Source organism: Scyliorhinus torazame, chromosome 1, assembly GCF_047496885.1.
Source record: "Scyliorhinus torazame isolate Kashiwa2021f chromosome 1, sScyTor2.1, whole genome shotgun sequence".
In the NCBI taxonomy this organism is placed as follows: Eukaryota; Metazoa; Chordata; class Chondrichthyes; order Carcharhiniformes; family Scyliorhinidae; genus Scyliorhinus; species Scyliorhinus torazame.
The window spans coordinates 210,675,782-210,695,137 of record NC_092707.1 but is presented as its reverse complement, the minus strand read 5'-3'; the positions used below and the strand labels follow the sequence as shown (position 1 = coordinate 210,695,137).

At 48.7% G+C, this 19,356-nt stretch overlaps 1 protein-coding gene across 6 annotated transcripts in view; it reads left to right on the top strand.

The window, feature by feature from the left end:
* The window catches only part of col16a1 (collagen, type XVI, alpha 1), a 779,331-nt gene that overhangs the window by 690,517 nt on the left and 69,458 nt on the right, over nt 1-19,356 (top strand). For all 6 annotated transcript variants that reach the window (XM_072502210.1, XM_072502224.1, XM_072502220.1 and 3 more), the window contains 4 exons: nt 1,378-1,431; nt 2,357-2,392; nt 7,651-7,713; nt 10,027-10,098. In XM_072502210.1, coding sequence (XP_072358311.1) covers nt 1,378-1,431; nt 2,357-2,392; nt 7,651-7,713; nt 10,027-10,098 — 225 coding nt within the window. The remainder of the gene's footprint in view (nt 1-1,377; nt 1,432-2,356; nt 2,393-7,650; nt 7,714-10,026; nt 10,099-19,356) is intronic.

Here is a 19,356-nt window from a genome sequence, read left to right as displayed (position 1 = left end):
GACCCTACCACACGACACAAGGTCAGATAGTTTTAATACTTCAGTGGTTCTCCAAGGGAAAATTAAAGGGGGAGAGATACAAAAGGGCCCAGAGGGGCAGTTTTTTCACACAGAGGGTGGTGAGTATCTGGAACGAACTGCCCGAGGAAGTAGTAGAGACGGATACAATTTTGTCTTATAAAAAGCATTTAGACAGTTATATGGGAAAGCTGGGTATAGAGGGATGTGGGCCAAATGCAGGCAATTGGGACTAGCTTAGTGTTTAAACTGGGCGGCATGGACAAGTTGGGCCGAAGGATATGTTTTCATGCTGTAAATATCTATGATTGTATGCCAAGGAGCTGGTTTGGATAATCATGTAGCAGCAGTTATTAAAGGGCTGCTAATTGCCGTTAGAGCACTGGCTTTGTTTCAGGTCAAAAAAAGTGGCTTCTACTCAAAGCACCAAAACCATCGATTGGGTATTGTAGATGGTGGAACAAGCGGGTGCTCCATATAGAGTAACCTGATGTGGAGGAGAGGGACATTGCCCCCAGAGAAATGTGCCTGTTTCAAACAGCACTTAGCATCCGTAGCACTGTTTAGATGGGCTGTGAGGTCTGTTCCTTCCCTACTGACACTTGATATTGAGCTGGAGCCGTATCAGCTTTGGGGTTTTGATCTGTCCGGTGCTGCAAAAGGGGATGAAGGAAGATGTCCTCGCCTTTGCCTCGTTGATATCCCAGAGGCAAGTTCTGCTGGGGTGGAGATCTCCTACTTCACCCAGTGCCTCAGCTTGGTTGGGTGAGCAAATGGTGTTCCCATGTCTTGAGATGATCAAGCACTCCATTAGAGGATCAGTACAAGGGTTCTACTCAAGATGGCAGACATTAATTTCCTTTTTCCAAGAGTTATCGCTGTTAGGAGGGGTGATTAGTTTTTTTTTGTTATATGTTGAAAGGTTGAGTTTAGTGGCATTGATAATTCTTGACTGTATTATTCACATATTAAACCTTTCTGCATTTGTTGTTTAGTGGGGATTTATTTTGTAAGAATGAAAAATTTTACAATAAAAATATTTGTAAAAAATGAAATTGACCAGATAAAGAACCTTTGGCACAGCAGTCGACTCTCATCCAAGATGAGCTGTGCATGTCCAGAGCCCCTACCTGAGATTGACTATGTTGAAGCCTTTGTAACTTTATCAACATTATATGTATTTGTAATGTTGGGTATGGCGATGAGAATCTGATCTAAGTCCATGATCAATGAGGCAGATTTTACGATGCAGGTGCTCATTGAGCAGAAGTACAATTAGGAAATAGGACTTCAACACTAAAGGTCAACTCTCCAATCTAAGCTCGCCTCTCGTCAGTTTTTGTTTTTCTTCCTTGGCAGGGTCCGACGGGTAGCACAGGATTACCTGGTTCTCGAGGCGAGAAGGGAGATCAAGTAAGTGGTGCTTCTGATTATAATTAATGACATCGACCTTTGAGTAAATTCTTCCATCTCAATTCTTGGTAACCAACCAATCTCACGGGGATTGTTGATCCCAGCATTGTACCTTGTCTCTGATCGATGAGCCCAGCATGAGGACTCTATCCTGTTGGAGATGTGGGTCATGGAGCGCATGCCTCTCTTTCCCAGGCCTCACATCTCCGTCAAGGCTTCAGAACATAGATATTGGCTAGGACACACATTTTCTTCATCAATCTGGTTCTAATCCAGATTCACATCAGGAAAGTTTCCCTCTGACAGAGATCAAAAGGTACCGTGCATTAGAGCACTATCCTTTCCTCTTGGAACTGAAGTGTCCCAGACCAGAGGGATGTTCTTTCTGATGCAGTCTGCATGAGTTAGAACAAGGACCATGACCTGAAAATTGGAAACAGGCTGTTTATTTGACTTCGGGAGGCACTTCCTCACACAAAGAGTAGTGGAGACCTGGACTCCTCTCCCTAAAAGATCTCTGAATTCGGGGAGTTAATTGAAATTTCTGAAACTGAGATTGACTGATTCTTGCTGGGCAGGTGCATTAAGAAATATGGAACATTGGTGAGTCAATGCGATTGAGGTACAAATCAGCCATATTCTAACTGAGCAATGGAGTAGGTATGATGGGCGGAATGGACTCCTCCTGTTCCTAACACTGAGCTTTCACTTCTGAAACCAAGGCCAAGAGAGGGGCAAGCTAACCCATCCGCTGGGCATGTCCAATAGCTGTTCCAAAGTGGCATAATGGGAAACTGGGGGCAAAACTGCTGCTAAGCATTGTGGTGAGTTGTGGATCTGAAGGGAGGAACTGTCCCAGTGAAGGTGAGGAACAGCCTGGTAAAGTTTCCGTATCCAGGGCTAATCTCTCAGTATTGTTTTCCAGGGGTTTCAAGGCCAGCCTGGATTCCCTGGACAGCAGGTGAGTGAGACTTCACGGAATAGAGCCTGGAAGGGTGAACAACATTTTGGGATTAAATAAATTAGCTGGCCAGACATTAATTGTATTTTTAACCTGTGGGCTCCAAGTTCTCAAGACACAAAAGGGAACCATAGAAATTAACACACTCACACAGACTCTCACACAGACACTCACACAGACTCTCACACAGACACTCACACAGACTCTCACACAGACACTCACACAGACACACACAGACACTCACACAGACTCACACAGACACTCACACAGACACTCACACAGACACTCACACAGACACACACACAGGCACTCACACAGACACTCACACAGACACACACACAGACACTCACACAGACACACACAGACACTCACACAGACACTCACACACACAGACACACACACAGACACTCACACAGACACTCACACAGACACACACAGACACACACACAGACACTCACACAGACACTCACACAGACACTCACACAGACACATACACTCACACAGACACACTCACAGACTCTCACACAGACACACACACAGACACTCACACAGACACACACAGACACTCACACAGACACACACACAGACACTCACAGACTCACACACCCAGACATTCACACAGACACTCACAAAGACACACACACAGACACTCACATAGACACTCACACAGATACTCACACAGATACTCACACAGACACTCACACAGATACTCACAGACACTCACACAGACACACACAGATACTCACACAGATACTCACAGACACACACTGACACACACACAGATACTCACAGACACTCACACAGGCACACACAGATACTCACACAGATACTCACACAAATAGTCACACAGACACTCACACAGACACTCACACAGATACTCACACAGATACACACATAGATATTCAGACAGACGCTCACACAGACACTCACACAGACACTCACAGACACTCACACAGACACTCACACAGACACTCACACAGACACACATAGACACTCACACAGACACTCACACAGACACTCACACAGACACACTCACACAGACTCTCACACCAACACTCACACAGACACACTCACAGACACTCACACAGACTCTCACACAAGCACTCACACGGACACTCACACAGACAAACTCACAGGCACTCACACAGACTCTCACACAGGCACTCACACAGACTCTCACACAGACACTCACACAGACACTCACACAGCCACTCACACAGACACACACACAGACAGTCACACAGACACTCACACAGACACACTCACACAGACTCTCACACAGATACTCACACAGACACTCACACAGACACTCACACAGCCACTCACACAGACACACACACAGACTCTCACACAGACTCTCACACAGACACTCACACAGGCACTCACACAGACTCTCACACAGACACTCACACAGACACTCACACAGCCACTCACACAGACACACACACAGACAGTCACACAGACACTCACACAGACACACTCACACAGATACTCACACAGACACTCACACAGACACTCACACAGCCACTCACACAGACACACACACAGACTCTCACACAGACACTCACACAGACACACTCAGACTCTCACACAGACACACACACAGACGCTCACACACACACAGACACTCACACAGACAAACTCACAGGCACTCACACAGACACTCACACAGACACACACACAGACTCTCACACAGACACACACACAGACATACACACAGATACTCACACAGATACTCACACAGACACTCACACAGACACACACACACACTCTCACACAGACACTCACACAGACACTCACACAGATACTCACACAGACACTCACACAGACACTCACACAGACACTCACACAGACACTCATACAGACACTCACAAAGATACACACATAGATATTCAGACAGACACTCACACAGATACTCACACAGACACACACACAGACACACTCACACAGACACTCACAGACACTCACCAAGACACTCACACAGACACTCACACAGACACTCACACAGACACTCACACAGATACTCACATAGATACACACACAGATACACACACAGATAGTCACACAAATACACACACAGATACACACACAGATACTCACACAATATCACAGCCACACACACAGATACTCACAGACACTCACACAGACACTCACACAGACACACACACAGATACTCATAGACACTCACACAGACACACACACAGACAGTCACACAGACACTCACACAGACACACTCACACAGACTCTCACACAGATACTCACACAGACACTCACACAGACACTCACACAGCCACTCACACAGACACACACACAGACTCTCACACAGACTCTCACACAGACACTCACACAGGCACTCACACAGACTCTCACACAGACACTCACACAGACACTCACACAGCCACTCACACAGACACACACACAGACAGTCACACAGACACTCACACAGACACACTCACACAGACTCACACACAGGTACTCACACAGACACTCACACAGCCACTCACACAGACACACACACAGACTCTCACACAGACTCTCGCACAGACACTCACACAGACACACTCAGACTCTCACACAGACACGCACACAGACGCTCACACACACACAGACACTCACACAGACACTCACACAGACAAACTCACAGGCACTCACACAGACACTCACACAGACACACACACAGACTCTCACACAGACACACACAGACACACACACAGATACTCACACAGATACTCACACAGACACTCACACAGACACACACACACACACTCTCACATAGACACTCACACAGACACTCACACAGACTCTCACACAGATACTCACACAGACACTCACACAGACACACACACAGACACTCACACAGACACTCACACAGATACTCACACAGACACACACAGACACTCACACAGACACACACAGACACTCACACAGACACTCATACAGACACTCACAAAGATACACACATAGATATTCAGACAGACGCTCACACAGATACTCACACAGACACACACACAGACACACTCACACAGACACTCACAGACACTCACCAAGACACACACACAGACACTCACACAGACACTCACACAGACACTCACAGACACTCACACAGATACTCACACAGATACTCACACAAATACACACACAGATACACACACAGATACTCACACAATATCACAGCCACACACACAGATACTCACAGACACTCACACAGACACTCACACAGACACACACAGATACTCATAGACACTCACACAGACACACACAGATACTCACACAGATACTCACACAGATACACTCACAAACACTCACACAGATACACACACAGATATTCAGACAGACGCTCACACAGGCACTCACATGGACACTCACACAGACACTCACACAGATACACACCCAGACACACACACAGATGCACACACAGAGACATTCACACAGACACACAGATACTCACACCGATAGTCACACAGTCACACACACAGACAAACTCACAGGCACTCACACAGACACTCACACAGACACACACACAGACTCTCACACAGACACTCACACAGACACACACACAGACACACACACAGATACTCACACAGATACTCACACAGACACTCACACAGACACACACACACACTCTCACATAGACACTCACACAGACACTCACACAGACTCTCACACAGATACTCACACAGACACTCACACAGACACACACACAGACACTCACACAGACACTCACACAGATACTCACACAGACACACATAGACACTCACACAGACACACACAGACACTCACACAGACACTCATACAGACACTCACAAAGATACACACATAGATATTCAGACATGCTCACACAGATACTCACACAGACACACACACAGACACACTCACACAGACACTCACCAAGACACACACACAGACACTCACACAGACACTCACACAGACACTCACAGACACTCACACAGATACACACACAGATACTCACACAATATCACAGCCACACACACAGATACTCACAGACACTCACACAGACACACACACAGATACTCATAGACACTCACACAGACACACACAGATACTCACACAGATACACTCACAAACACTCACACAGATACACACACAGATATTCAGACAGACGCTCACACAGGCACTCACACAGACACTCACACAGACACTCACACAGATACACACCCAGACACACACACAGATGCACACACAGAGACATTCACACAGACACACAGATACTCACACCGATAGTCACACAGACACACACACAGATACTCACACAGACTCTCACAGACACTCATACAGATACCCACACAGACTCTCTCACAGGCACTCACACAGACACACACACAGAAACACACACAGACACTCACACAGATACACACCCAGACACTCACACAGAAACACACACAGACACTCACACAGGCACACACACAGATACTCACACAGACACACACCCAGACGCACTCACACAGATACACACACACAGACACTCACACAGACCCTCACACAGATACTCACACAGACACACAGATAGTCACACAGACACTCACACGGACACAATTTTTAGAACTATGTTGTACTATAATTTACTGGTCATTTAGGGCTGTGTTGTATAGTCATTTGGAAAGGTGTTGCATGGGTATTAGGATGGTGTTGTACAGACATTTAGGACTGCGTTGCACATGTTTTTAGGATGGTGTTGTACAATCATTTAAGACTGTTGTACAGATGTTTAGTACAGAGTTGTACAGATGTTTAGTACAGTGTTGTACAGATGTTTAGTACAGTGTTGTACAGATGTTTAGTACAGTGTTGTACTGATGCTTAGGACTGTTTTGTACAGTCATTCAGGACTGTGATGTCCAGCCATTTTGGTTTATGTTGTACGTGTTCTTGAATGGAGATTTTTTTCAATGATGAAGAATGAAAGAAAAACAATATTTTCACCATTTGAAGGCTCAGTGATGAGGGGTTATTCCATCATGTGTTTGGGAGAGTATAGAAAAAATGTCTGAACGCAGACAAAGATTGAATGAGGAGAGTTTTAGGGGATGAGGCTGCTCAGGTGGATACGTAATAAGGATAGACTTCAGGAATTGGAAGATACAGGGCTGTAGGGAGATTTGGGATTCTGGGGAAAGAGCAAATAGATGGACTGAATGGTTTTGTTTGATGCTGTACATTTTTCTATTACTCTGTGAGATTATTGTTTTGAGAGTAAATTGTCACCATTCTAAATCCTCCGTTTACCGTGTGTTTACTAGGGACCGATAGGTTTCCCAGGAAAGTCTGGATCGCCTGGACCCTCCGGACCTTCTGGCGAAAAGGTAAGTGCAATTCTATGTAAATTGGGCTTGATCATAGAATTTACAGTGCAGAAGGAGGCCATTCGGCCCATCGAGTCTGCACCAGCTATCCAAGCCCACACCATCCTATCCCCATAACCCAGTAACCCCTCCCAACACTAAGGGCAATTTTGGACACTAAGGGCAATTTAGCACGGCCAATCCACCTAACCCGCACATCTTTGGACTGTGGGAGGAAACCGGAGCTCCCGGAGGAAACCCACGCAGACACGGGGAGAACGTGCAGACTCTGCACAGACAGTGACCCAAGCCGGAATCGAACCTGGGACCCTGGAGCTGTGAAGCAATTGTGCTTATCACTATGCTACCATGCTGCCCACTATTGAAATGATGAAATGATCAGAGGAGAACAAGACTAAGATTGGTAGATTTTTGTTGGGTGAGGGTTTCAATCAATGGGTATAGACCAAAGGTGGATAAATGAAGTTAAATTTCAGATCAGCCATGATCGAATTGAATATCAAAACTGGCTTAAGGGCTAATTGCTCCCATGTTTCAAAGCCGTGGACAATACTCTGACATATAGTCATCTTACAGCACCCATGGACAAACTAAGTTCCCACTTTCCCGTCAAAAGCTTGAAAAAATAAGCTATGGCTAATGTATAGGACACCCACGGACGTCATGGTGGCGCAGTGATTAGCACTGCTGCCTCGTTGCCCTGAGGACAATCCCAGCCCCCGGTCACTATCCGTGTGGAGTTTACACATTCTCCCCGTGTCTGCATGGGTCTCAACCCCACAACCCAAAGATGTGCAGGTTAGGTGGATTGGCCACGCTAAATTTCCCCTTAATTGGAAGAAATGAATTGAGTACTCTAATTTTATTTTTATAAATGAATAAGACACCCTAATCATCTCTGGCCTTCACAAAGAGCAAGAACTTAGATTTAATTCCACTTGGCTGTCCCACTTCTTGATATCATTGCACACAGACTACACCTTCAGAGGGGAGCAGGAGAGAGGGGAGCAGAGAGAGGGGGAACGGGAAAGAGGGGAGCGGGAGAGAGGGGAGCAGGAGAAATGAGTGAGAGAGAGGGTGCGAGAGGGGAGTGGGGGCGAGAGGAGCGAGAAAATGGGGGAACGTAAGCAAGGGGAACGGGAGAGGAGAGCAGGGGAGTGGGAGAGAGGTAGGGCAGGACAGAGGGTAGCAGAAGAGATGGTGCGGGATATAGGGGAGCTGGACAAAGGTGGGGCAGAAGAGAAGGTGGGAGAAAAGGTGCGAGAGGAGAGCAGGAGAGAAAGGAGGGGAAGAGATGTGGGGCACTAGAGAAGGGGTGGGAGGGGAAGGAGAGAGGGGAGCGGGAGAGAGGAGGAGAAGAGGGGGGTGGGAGAGAGAGGAGAGCGAGAGAGGGGTGGGAGAGAGGAGGGCGAGAGGGGAGCAGGAGTCAGGGTGTGGGAGAGGGGAGCAGGAGAGAGGAGCTGTTGAGAAGGTGTGGCAGAGTGGGTGCAGTAGTGAGGGGAGTGGGAGAGAGGAGAAGGACAGAGGGGGGCTGGCGAGAGGGAGCAGGAGAGAGGATGCAGGAGAGAGAGAACGGGAGAGAGGAGAGCGAGAGAGACGGTGTGGGACAACGAGAGAGCGGGAGAGAGGTGAGTGAAAGAGGGCAGGAGGAGAGAGAGAGCAGAAGAGAAGGTTTGCCTTCTTTACTGTCTGCTGTACCTGCATGCTTAGTTTCCGTGACCGGTGTACGAGGACACCCAGGTCTCGTTGCAAATTCCACTCTCCTAATTTATGGCCATTCAGATAATAGTCTGCCTTCTCGTTTTTGCCACCAAAGTGGATAACCTCACATTTATCCAAATTATACTGCATGTGCCATTCATTTGCCCACTCACTCAACTTGTCCAAATCACACTGAAGGATCTCTGCATCCACCTCACAGCTCAGCCTCCCCACCACCCACCCAACTTTGTGCCATCTGCAAATTTGGAGACACTACATTTTGATCCCTCATTTAAATCATTGACATATATTGTGAATAGTTTGGGTCAGAACACCGATCCCTGTGGTACCCCACTAGGCACTGCCTGCCAATTTGAAAAAGACCCATTTATTCCTAACCTTAGTTTCCTGTCTACCAACCAGTTTTATATCCATCTCAATACTCTACCCCTAATCCCATGCGCTTTCATTTTACACACTAATCTCTTATGTGGGACTTTGTCAAAAGCCTTCTGAAAAGGCTGGAGTGAATGGAACCAAACCAGTCATGGTAAATTTCTGTAGAGACAGGTGAGCACTTACTATAAAACACATTTCTATTCTGTATTACAGGGCAATGATGGGAGCGTGGGTCCAGTCGGGCCTGTTGGTTCCCCAGGCAGGAGTGGATCTCCTGGACTACAGGTGAGTTTATCTACCTGTTGGTACCTGTCTTTTGCTGAGCTTTGTAAGAGATGCTACGAATCCTAAAACTAGGAAGCTCTGGTAAACATTTTAGAAATCAACGATTAACCCATTGTTTAGGAGATTGGGTCCAATTTGGGATTTACTGGGTTGTGAAAATTTACACTAGGGATGTGAAAATTCAGTTATTTTGAGAAGCTGCGACTTTAAGAAGGGATGATTAAAGGGTGATTTTATAGAGGTGTTCAAAATTGAGAATGGTTCTGCTAAAGTAAACCAGAAAACACCAATTTAAGATAATTGTTCAGTGAACTGATGTGATCTGGGATGTAATATGCTGCCTGAAAGGCAAACTCAGCAGTAACTTTCAAAAGAGAATTGGATAAATACTTGAAAAGGAGATGTTTGAGGGATATGAGGAAAGTACAGGAAGCTGAGACAAAATGGATATCATTCTGTGGTCTCCATTTGTCTCAACAGATCCAGAGTACCGATGGTCAGTGACTTTGATTTGAGTCCATTTATACCATCCGAGCCAAAATGAGTCAGTATGGCCAGAGTTCCAATAACAAGGTCCAAACTCCACAAATTGCCTCAGGAATTCTCCTGATCGGTCACTCGAACGAATGTGGAAAGTTTCTTCACACTATTTATTCCCCAATCTTCCGTTGATGTTGTGGTATGATCCATTAGCAACTTGGTGGATATTTAAATTCTTGATTTTCCTGGATTTCACCGAGGGGATCTTTAGCTATCTCCTACAGGAGGAATGGTGGTATGATGATTGATGGCTGGATTTTTATGGTGGGAAAGTAGGGCATTGTGCCATCGGTGGCATACCCACTCCCTGCCCACCCACCCTCGCCCTCACTGAGATTTTACTAGTAGCGGGGGAGGCTTCAGGTTCACTACCCACCTGTGGTCCTTAAATAGGAAATGAAGGACCTCACACTGCCGTTGCTCAGATTTAACCAGCACAGAGAAAAGGGCGGGATCTACCAGTTGCATTGCACCCGAAAAGCAGCATGTCGCAACGCGACCAATAGATGCTGGGAGATCTAACTTCTGGGATCCACCTAACTCGCCTCCTCAAGCCCCCACGTGAGATCTATCGCAATCTTGTGAGACGTTGCAATGTGAATCCTACCCATTATGGGCGGGATCACTTTCTGCCAAATCTACGTAGAACATAGAGCATAGACCATTACAGCGCAGTACAGGCCCTTCGGCCCTCGGTGTTGCGCCGACCTGTGAAACCACTCTAAAGCCCATCTACACTATTCCCTTATCGTCCATATGTCTATCCAATGACCATTTGAATGCCCTTAGTGTTGATGAGTCCTCTACTATTGTAGGCAGGGCATTCCACTCCCTTACTACTCTCTGAGTAAAGAACCTACCTCTGACATGTGTCTTATATCTATCTCCCCTCAATTTAAAGCTATGTCCCCTCGTGCTAGACATCACCATCCGAGGAAAATGGCTCTCACTGTCCACCCTATCCAATCCTCTGATCATCTTGTATGCCTCAATTAAGTCACCTCTTAACCTTCTTCTCTCTAACGAAAACAGCCTCAAATCCCTCAGCCTTTCCTCATAAGATCTTCCCTCCATACCAGGCAACATTCTGGTAAATCTTCTCTGCACCCTTTCCAATGCTTCCACGTCCTTCCTATAATGCGCCGAACAGAATTGCACGCAATACTCCAAATGCGGCTGCACCAGAGTTTTGTACAGCTGCAACATGACCTCATGGCTCCGAAATTCAATCCCTCTACCAATAAAAGCTAACACACCGTACGCCTTCTTAACAACCCTCTCAACCTGGGTGGCAACTTTCAGGGATCAATGTACATGGACACCGAGATCTCTCTGCTCATCCACACTACCAAGAATCTTACCATTAGCACAGTACTCTGTCTTCCAAAATGAATCACCTCACACTTTTCTGCATTAAACTCCATTTGCCACCTCTCAGCCCAGCTCTGCAGCTTATCTATGTCCCTCTGTAACTTGTAACATCCTTCCGCACTATCCACAACTCCACCGACTTTAGTGTCATCTGCAACTTTACTCACCCATCCTTCTACGCCCTCCTCCAGGTCATTTATAAAAATGACAAACAGCAGTGGCCCCAAAACAGATCCTTGTGGTACACCACTAGTAACTGGATTCCAGTCTGAACATTTCCCATCAACCACCACCCTTTGGCTTCTTCCAGCTAGCCAATTTCTTATCCAAACTGCTAAATCACCCTGAATCCTATACCTCCGTATTTTCTGCAATAGTCTACCATGGGGAACCTTATCAAACGCTTTACTGATATCCATATACACCACATCAACTGCTTTACCCTCATCCACCTGCTTGGTCACCTTCTCAAAGAACTCAATAAGGTTTGTGAGGCACGAGCTACCCTTCACAAAACCGTGTTGACTATCTCTAATCAAATTATTCCTTTCCAGATGATTATACATCCTATCTCTTATAAACCTTTCCAAGACTTTTCCCACAACAGAAGTAAGGCTCACTGGTCTATAGTTACCAGAATTGTCTCTACTCCCCTTCTTGAACAAGGGGACAACATTTGCTATCCTCCAGTCTTCTGGTACTATTCCTGTAGACAAGGATGACTTAAAGATCAAAGCCAAAGGCTCAACAATCTCCTCCCTAGCTTCCCAAGAATCCTAGGATAAATCCCATCCGGCCCAGGGGACTTATCTATTTTCACACTTTCCAGAATTGCTAACACCTCTGCCTTATGAACCTCAAGCCCTTCTAGTCTAGTAGCCTGTATCTCAGTATTCTCCCCGACAACATTGTCTTTCTCCTGTGTGAATACTGACGAAAAATATTCATTTAGCACCTTTCCTATCTCCTCGGACTCCACGCACAACTTCCCACTACTGTCCTTGACTGGCCCTACTCTTACCCTAGTCATTCTTTTATTCCTGACATATCTATAGAAAGCTTTAGGGTTATCCTTGATCCTCCCTGCCAAAGATTTCTCATGTCCCCTCCTGGCTCTTCTTAGCTCTCTCTTTAGGTCCTTCCTAGCTAACTTGTAACTCTCGAGCGCCCTAACTGAACCTTCATGTCTCATCTTTACATAAGCCTCCTTCATCCTCTTGACCAGTGTTTCGACTACTTTAGTAAACCACGGTTCCCTCGCTCGACCACTTCCTCCCTGCTTGACAGGTACATACTTATCAAGGACACGCAGTAGCTGTTCCTTGAACAAGCTCCACATTTCCATTGTGCCCATCCTCTGCAGTTTTCCCCTCCATCCGATGCATCCTAAGGGAGGCAACACACCAACCCCGAGTTTCCCTCGTTCCCACAGAATCTCCTATCTATCCCCCTAACTATGGAGTCTCCAATGACTAATGCTCGACTCCTCTACCCCCTTCCCTTCTGAGCAACAGGGACAAACTCTGTACCAAAGACCTGTACCCCATGGCTTATCCCTGGTAAGTCCCCCCCCCCCCAACAGTATCCAAAGTGGTATACTTGTTACTAAGGGGAACGACCACAGGGGATCCCTGTACTGACTCCTTCCTCCCAGCCCCTCTCATCGTCACCCATCTATCTTTATTCTTCGGAGTAACTACATCCCTGAAGCTTCTATCTATAACCACCTCTGACTCCTGAATGATCCGAAGTTCATCCAGCTCCAGCTCCAGTTCCCTAACACGGTTTCTGAGGAGCTGGAGATGGGTGCACTTCCCACAGATGAAATCAGCAGGGACACTGGCGGCGTCCCACACCTCAAATATTCTGCAGGAGGAACATTGCACTGCCTTCCCTGCCATCCCCTCCAGATAAAACAAGAAAAAGAAAGGAAGAGCTTACCCGATATTCAGTCAACCCCTTAGGTTAGAGGAGGTGGAAGGGTGAGGGACACTACAAGTGTAGTGTTTCGGGTTTAGCAACCGCCCAACTTATATACTGGTACTAACAAATCTTCCCAGAAATCCCCACGGCCGACTTCCTGCAGATGTAAAGATAAGTTTTTTAAGTTAGTGAGTGCTAGTCTCACTCTAATATGCATTCCCAAGATCTAACCAAGGCGTTGGTATCTAACTCCGTCACCTTGGAGACCTCGGGAGGGCGCCGTTCAGTGCTGGCCTCCACAAAATGGACCAGATAAAACAACACTCATGGGGGTCTCCAGGGGATTATAGGTCCCCAGGTGCATATTCTCTGCACAGGATGGTACCTTGGCATTGTTGGTGCCACCTGGGCATCCTGGCACTGCCAGCCTTGCAGACTGAGAGTGCCAGTCTAGCACTGCTAAGGTGCCTAGGTGGCATTCCCAGTTGGCAGTGGCACTGCCAGGGTGCAAGGATGGCACTGCCAAGGTGCCATGCTGGCATTTTATGCGCAGCGGTGATTGCGATGGTTGGGGTGCCCTGTGCAAGCGAGGAGGGGTGGCTGGGGGCTCCCTTATATTGATTGGGGCTTGAGGGGGTTTGGGAGCCATGTCGGGGACTCGAGAGAGAGAGAGAGAGAGAAATCAGGATGCCATTTAAAAATAATGTCGCGATCTCTCGCTGCACTGAGGAGTTCCGGCGAGCAGAGCTCCTCAGTGTAGAAAACAGGGCAAAGTGTAGCCTCGTTGGTGAGTTCCCCACTGAGGCCCCTGATCTACCTGGATGGGCATTAGATAATAGAGTATTTCTCGGGGCTATAAGCGCGGGAATCAACCGGCTAATCTCGCGCTACGGGAATCTGTCCCCATTCGGATAGATCTCGCCCCAGTGCTCAACATGCAGGCCAGCAAATTTGGTCCCTGGGGGCTACTGGCCAGTGAAGGTGAGGGATTGGCTTGGTGGGTGGTGTCTCCTTTCAGGGTCCCCAGTGCTAATTGGTACTCCCTGCCCAACAGTTTTCCCTCCCTATGTCCCCGCCTTCTCATAATGCCCTACCTAACTTGTCTCCACCCCACTCACCACAGCCTGCGGCCAGCCCTGGCAAGATCCGGGACTTGCCTAGGTTCCAGGCTTCCACAGTTACTCTTTTTGTTTTCCAGGCCTCCTGTAGTACCAGCAATTGCCACTGCTCCCAATGGTGCCCCCGGTGCTGCTGAGCTGCTGATTGGCCTGCAGCTCCATGAGGCGAGTCCTCCTCCTGGTGGAGGGCGGAGATCTCATCTCAAATTCAGTGAAGACCCATTGGTCAAAACGTTAAAGCAGGGGAACCAGCCAAGTGTAGGTGGGATCACTGCCGACATTTATACTGAAGTGCGAAATTAGTCATTACTGGTCTCGTAATTTAGAAAATAATCAAGAGAGCCCTAATCTCACCATAGTAGTTAAAGAATTTGAATTCTATTCAAAAAATTTGAGAACAAATATGGTACTGCAAGATGGACAATATGGTATATGTAAGTCAGGCGGCACAGTGGTTAGCACTGCTGCTCACAGTTCCAGGGACCCGGATTCAACTGATCGGCGGGCGCGCTAATTCCGGGGGGGGTGTCTATGTTCCTCTGCGCGGGCCCCTGTAGGGTCCCGCCATGTTGCCCGCGGGCCGGCACAGAGACGGCCGTGGCGCGCATGCGCGGACCTGCGCTGACCGTGGCGTGCGTTCGCAGACCTACGCCGGCCGCGGCACGCATGCGCAGACCCGCGGCGGCCATGGCGGGCCACCTTTCAGCGCCGGAGCAGCGCACAGCACTCCGGCGCCGTTCTAGCCCGTGAGGACGGGGAGAATGACTGGGCCTTGAGGCCCATTGATGCATGCGTCGCCCGCGCCGGTTTTGACGCCGGCATCAACTCTTATATCTGTCTAGTATCTGTAAGACAATATGGTATCTGTAAGAGTGGTCAATATGGTATCTGTAAGAGTGGTCAATATGGTATCTGTAAGAGTGGTCAATATGGTATCTGTAAGAGTGGTCAATATGGTATCTGTAAGAGTGGTCAATATGGTATCTGTAAGAGTGGACAATATGGTATCTGTAAGAGTGGTCAATATGGTATCTGTAAGAGTGGACAATATGGTATCTGTAAGAGTGGTCAATATGGTATCTGTAAGAGTGGTCAATATGGGCCTGGATTCTCTGAGTCCCAGCGCTGAAATCGCGCTTGGCGAGGGGGCGGAGACTGGGGCGCCGGTGAGGGGCTGTTCACGTATGGTTCTACCCGGGGGAAGCTCGGCGTCGCGGCTGCGGTGGGCACCCTGGTGGGGGATAAGTTTCCCGGGGGGGGGGGGGCCCTCCACGATGGCCAGGCCCGCGATCGGGACACCGATCGGCGGACGCGCGATCTGAGGGGCCTACCTTCTTCCGCGCCGGCCCGCTGTGTGGCTCCGCCATGCCGCGCGGCGCCTGAGCGGAAGCGGCCATCGCGCGCATGCGTGGCCCCGCGGCCAGCAGTGCATGGCCACATATCGGTGGCTGGAGCAATGCAGAGCACTCCGGTACCGTGCTGGCCCCCTGTGGGCCACTGAATCGTTATGCCAAGAGGCCGGTTGATGCCAGTGTGAAACACTCCGGTGTTACCGCTGGCGTCAACAGTTCGGCACGTTTTTGGTGAATCCTGGTGAAGGTATCTGTAAGAGTGACCAATATGGTATCTGTAAGAGTGGCCAATGTTGTATTTGTAAGAGTGGTCAATATTTGATTTACTGTCACGTACCGAAGTACAGTGAAAAGTATTTTTCTGCAGCCGAGGGAACATACACAGTACGTACATAATAGAAAAAAAGGATAATCAACAGCGAACATTGATAAATGGTTCATCAACAAACAGTGATTGGTTAGAGTGCGGAACAAAGGACCAAACAAGGCAAATACATGAGCAAGGGCAGCATAGGGCGTCGTGAATAGTGTTCTTACAGGGTACAGATCAGTCCGAGGGGGAGTCATTGAGGGGCCTTGTAGCTGTTGGGAAGAAGTTGTTCCTATGTTTGATGTGCGAGTCTTCAGACTTCTGCACCTTCTGCCTGATGGAAGGGTCTGGAACAAGGCAATGCCTGGGTGGGAGGGGTCTCTCAGAATGCTACCTGCCTTCCTGAGGCAGAGGGAGGTGTATACAGAAGGAATGTGGGGGTGGCAAGCTTGTGTGATGCGTTGGACTGAATCCACCACAGTCTGCAGTTTCTTGCAATCTTGGACCGAGCAGTTGCCATGCCAGGCTGTGATGCAGCCGGATAGGATGCTCTCTATCGCACATCTGTAGAAGTTTGTGAGAATCGATGCAGACATGCCAAATTTCTTTAGCTTCCGTGGAAGTAGAGATGTTATTGGACTTTCTTGACTGTTGCATCAGCGTGAGTGGACCAGGACAGACTGTTGGTGATGGTGACCCCCAGGAACTTAAAGCTATCAACCATCTCCACTTCGGAGCTATTGATCTAGACGGGAGTGTGTGTCGTTCTGCGCTTCCTAAAGTCGATGATCAGTTCCTTGATCTTTCTGACATTCAGAGAGAGGTTGTTTTCGGTACACCATGCAACCAAGTGATCTATCTCCCTTCTGTAGTCTGATTTGTCATTATTTGTGATACGATTCACCACAGTCGTATCAACCGCAAACTTATAGATTGAGTTGGAGTTGAATCTTGCCACACAGTGGTGTGTATCGGGAGTACAGTAGAGGACTAATCACACAACCTGAGGGGCCCCGGTGTTGAGGACTATTGTGGAGGAGGTGCTGTTGTCTATCCTGACAGATTACGGTCTGTTGGTGAGGACGTCGAGGATCCAGCTGCACAGGGAGGGGTCAAGTCCAAGGTTGCAGAGTTTGGTTATTAGTCCTGTCGGGACAATGGTGTTGAAGGCGGAGCTGTAGTCTATGAACAGCAGTCTTACATAGGTGTCCTTGTTGTCGAGGTGTTCGAGTGTTGATTGTAGAGTCAGGGAGATAGCATCTGCTGTGGACCGGTTGCAGTGATGCAATGGATCGAGACCGTCTGGGAGGCTGGCAGTGATCCATCTCATGACTAGCCGCTCAAAGCATTTCATGATAACAGACGTCACGGCTACCGGTCGATAGTCGTTGAGGCAGGCTACCTTGTTCTTCAGATATCTGTGAATACACTCGCCAGCTGGTCTGCGCAGGCTCTAGAGTGCTCACCCAGGGATTCCGTCAGGGCCCGTCGCTTTCCGCGGATTCACTTTCAAGAAGGCAGCTCTTACCTCCGAGGCTGTAATAGTGGGTATGGGTGTGTCCAGGGCTGTTGGGGCGGGTGGCACTGATGCATTGGCTGACTGCTCACAGCGGGTATAGAACTTGTTCAGATCATCAGGAAAGGATGCTCCAGCCCCAGATATTCTGCCTGGCCTTGCTTTGTAGCCTGTGATCTTGTGTAGGCCCTGCCATAGTCGTCGTGGGTTGGTGTCGTTGGCCTGGGACTCTAGTTTGATGCGGTATTGTCTTTTTGCATCCCTGATGCTTTTCCGCACGTCATACCTGGATTTCGTATGTAGGTCAGGGTCGTCAGACTTGAACGCCTCCGTCTGGAACTTCAGCAGGGAACGAACCCTTTGGTTGAACCATGGTATCTGTAATAGTAGCCAATATGGGGGGTGATTCTCCGACATGGAGCCCAAGTGTTCACACCGTCATGAACTGGGCCCTGGTACGACCGGTTCACGCCGCTCCAGCCTCCTTTCGTGGTGCCAAATGGGCGCCGTGCCAACCTGCGCATGCACGGGGACTTCTTTAGCGCACCGGCCCCGACTCAACATGGAGTCGGTACCGGTTCAGTGACCGGCGCACTAGAAAGTAGGCCCCGTGGGGGTGGGGGGGAGCGGCTGGCCCGCCGATTGTTGGGCCCCGATCACAGGCCAGACCCCATCGGAGGCCAACCCCCCCCGGTGAAGGAGCACCCCTCCCACCCCCCACAGGCCGCCCCCCGACCATTCCCACAGAATTCCCGCCGGCAGCGACCAGGGGTGAACGACGCCGACGAGACTCTGTCTTATCGGCGCGGCCCCTGGGCCCATCCGGGCCGGAGCATCGGCGGCCCCGCCGATTCCCGCGGCCGGCGCAAATGGTGCCGATTCTCCGCACCTCATGGCGCGGTTGCGGTGATTCTCCAGCCCGGCGCGGGGCTCAGAGAATCGCCCCCATGACATCTATAAGAATGACCGATATGCTCTCCATAAGCGTGGTCAATATGGTATCTGGAAGGTTGGCCAATATGATATCTATAAGAATGACCGATATTGTGTCTGTAAGAATGACCGATATGGCATCTGTAAGAGAGACCATGAAGCTGTTGGGTTGTTGTAAAAACACAATTGGTTTGC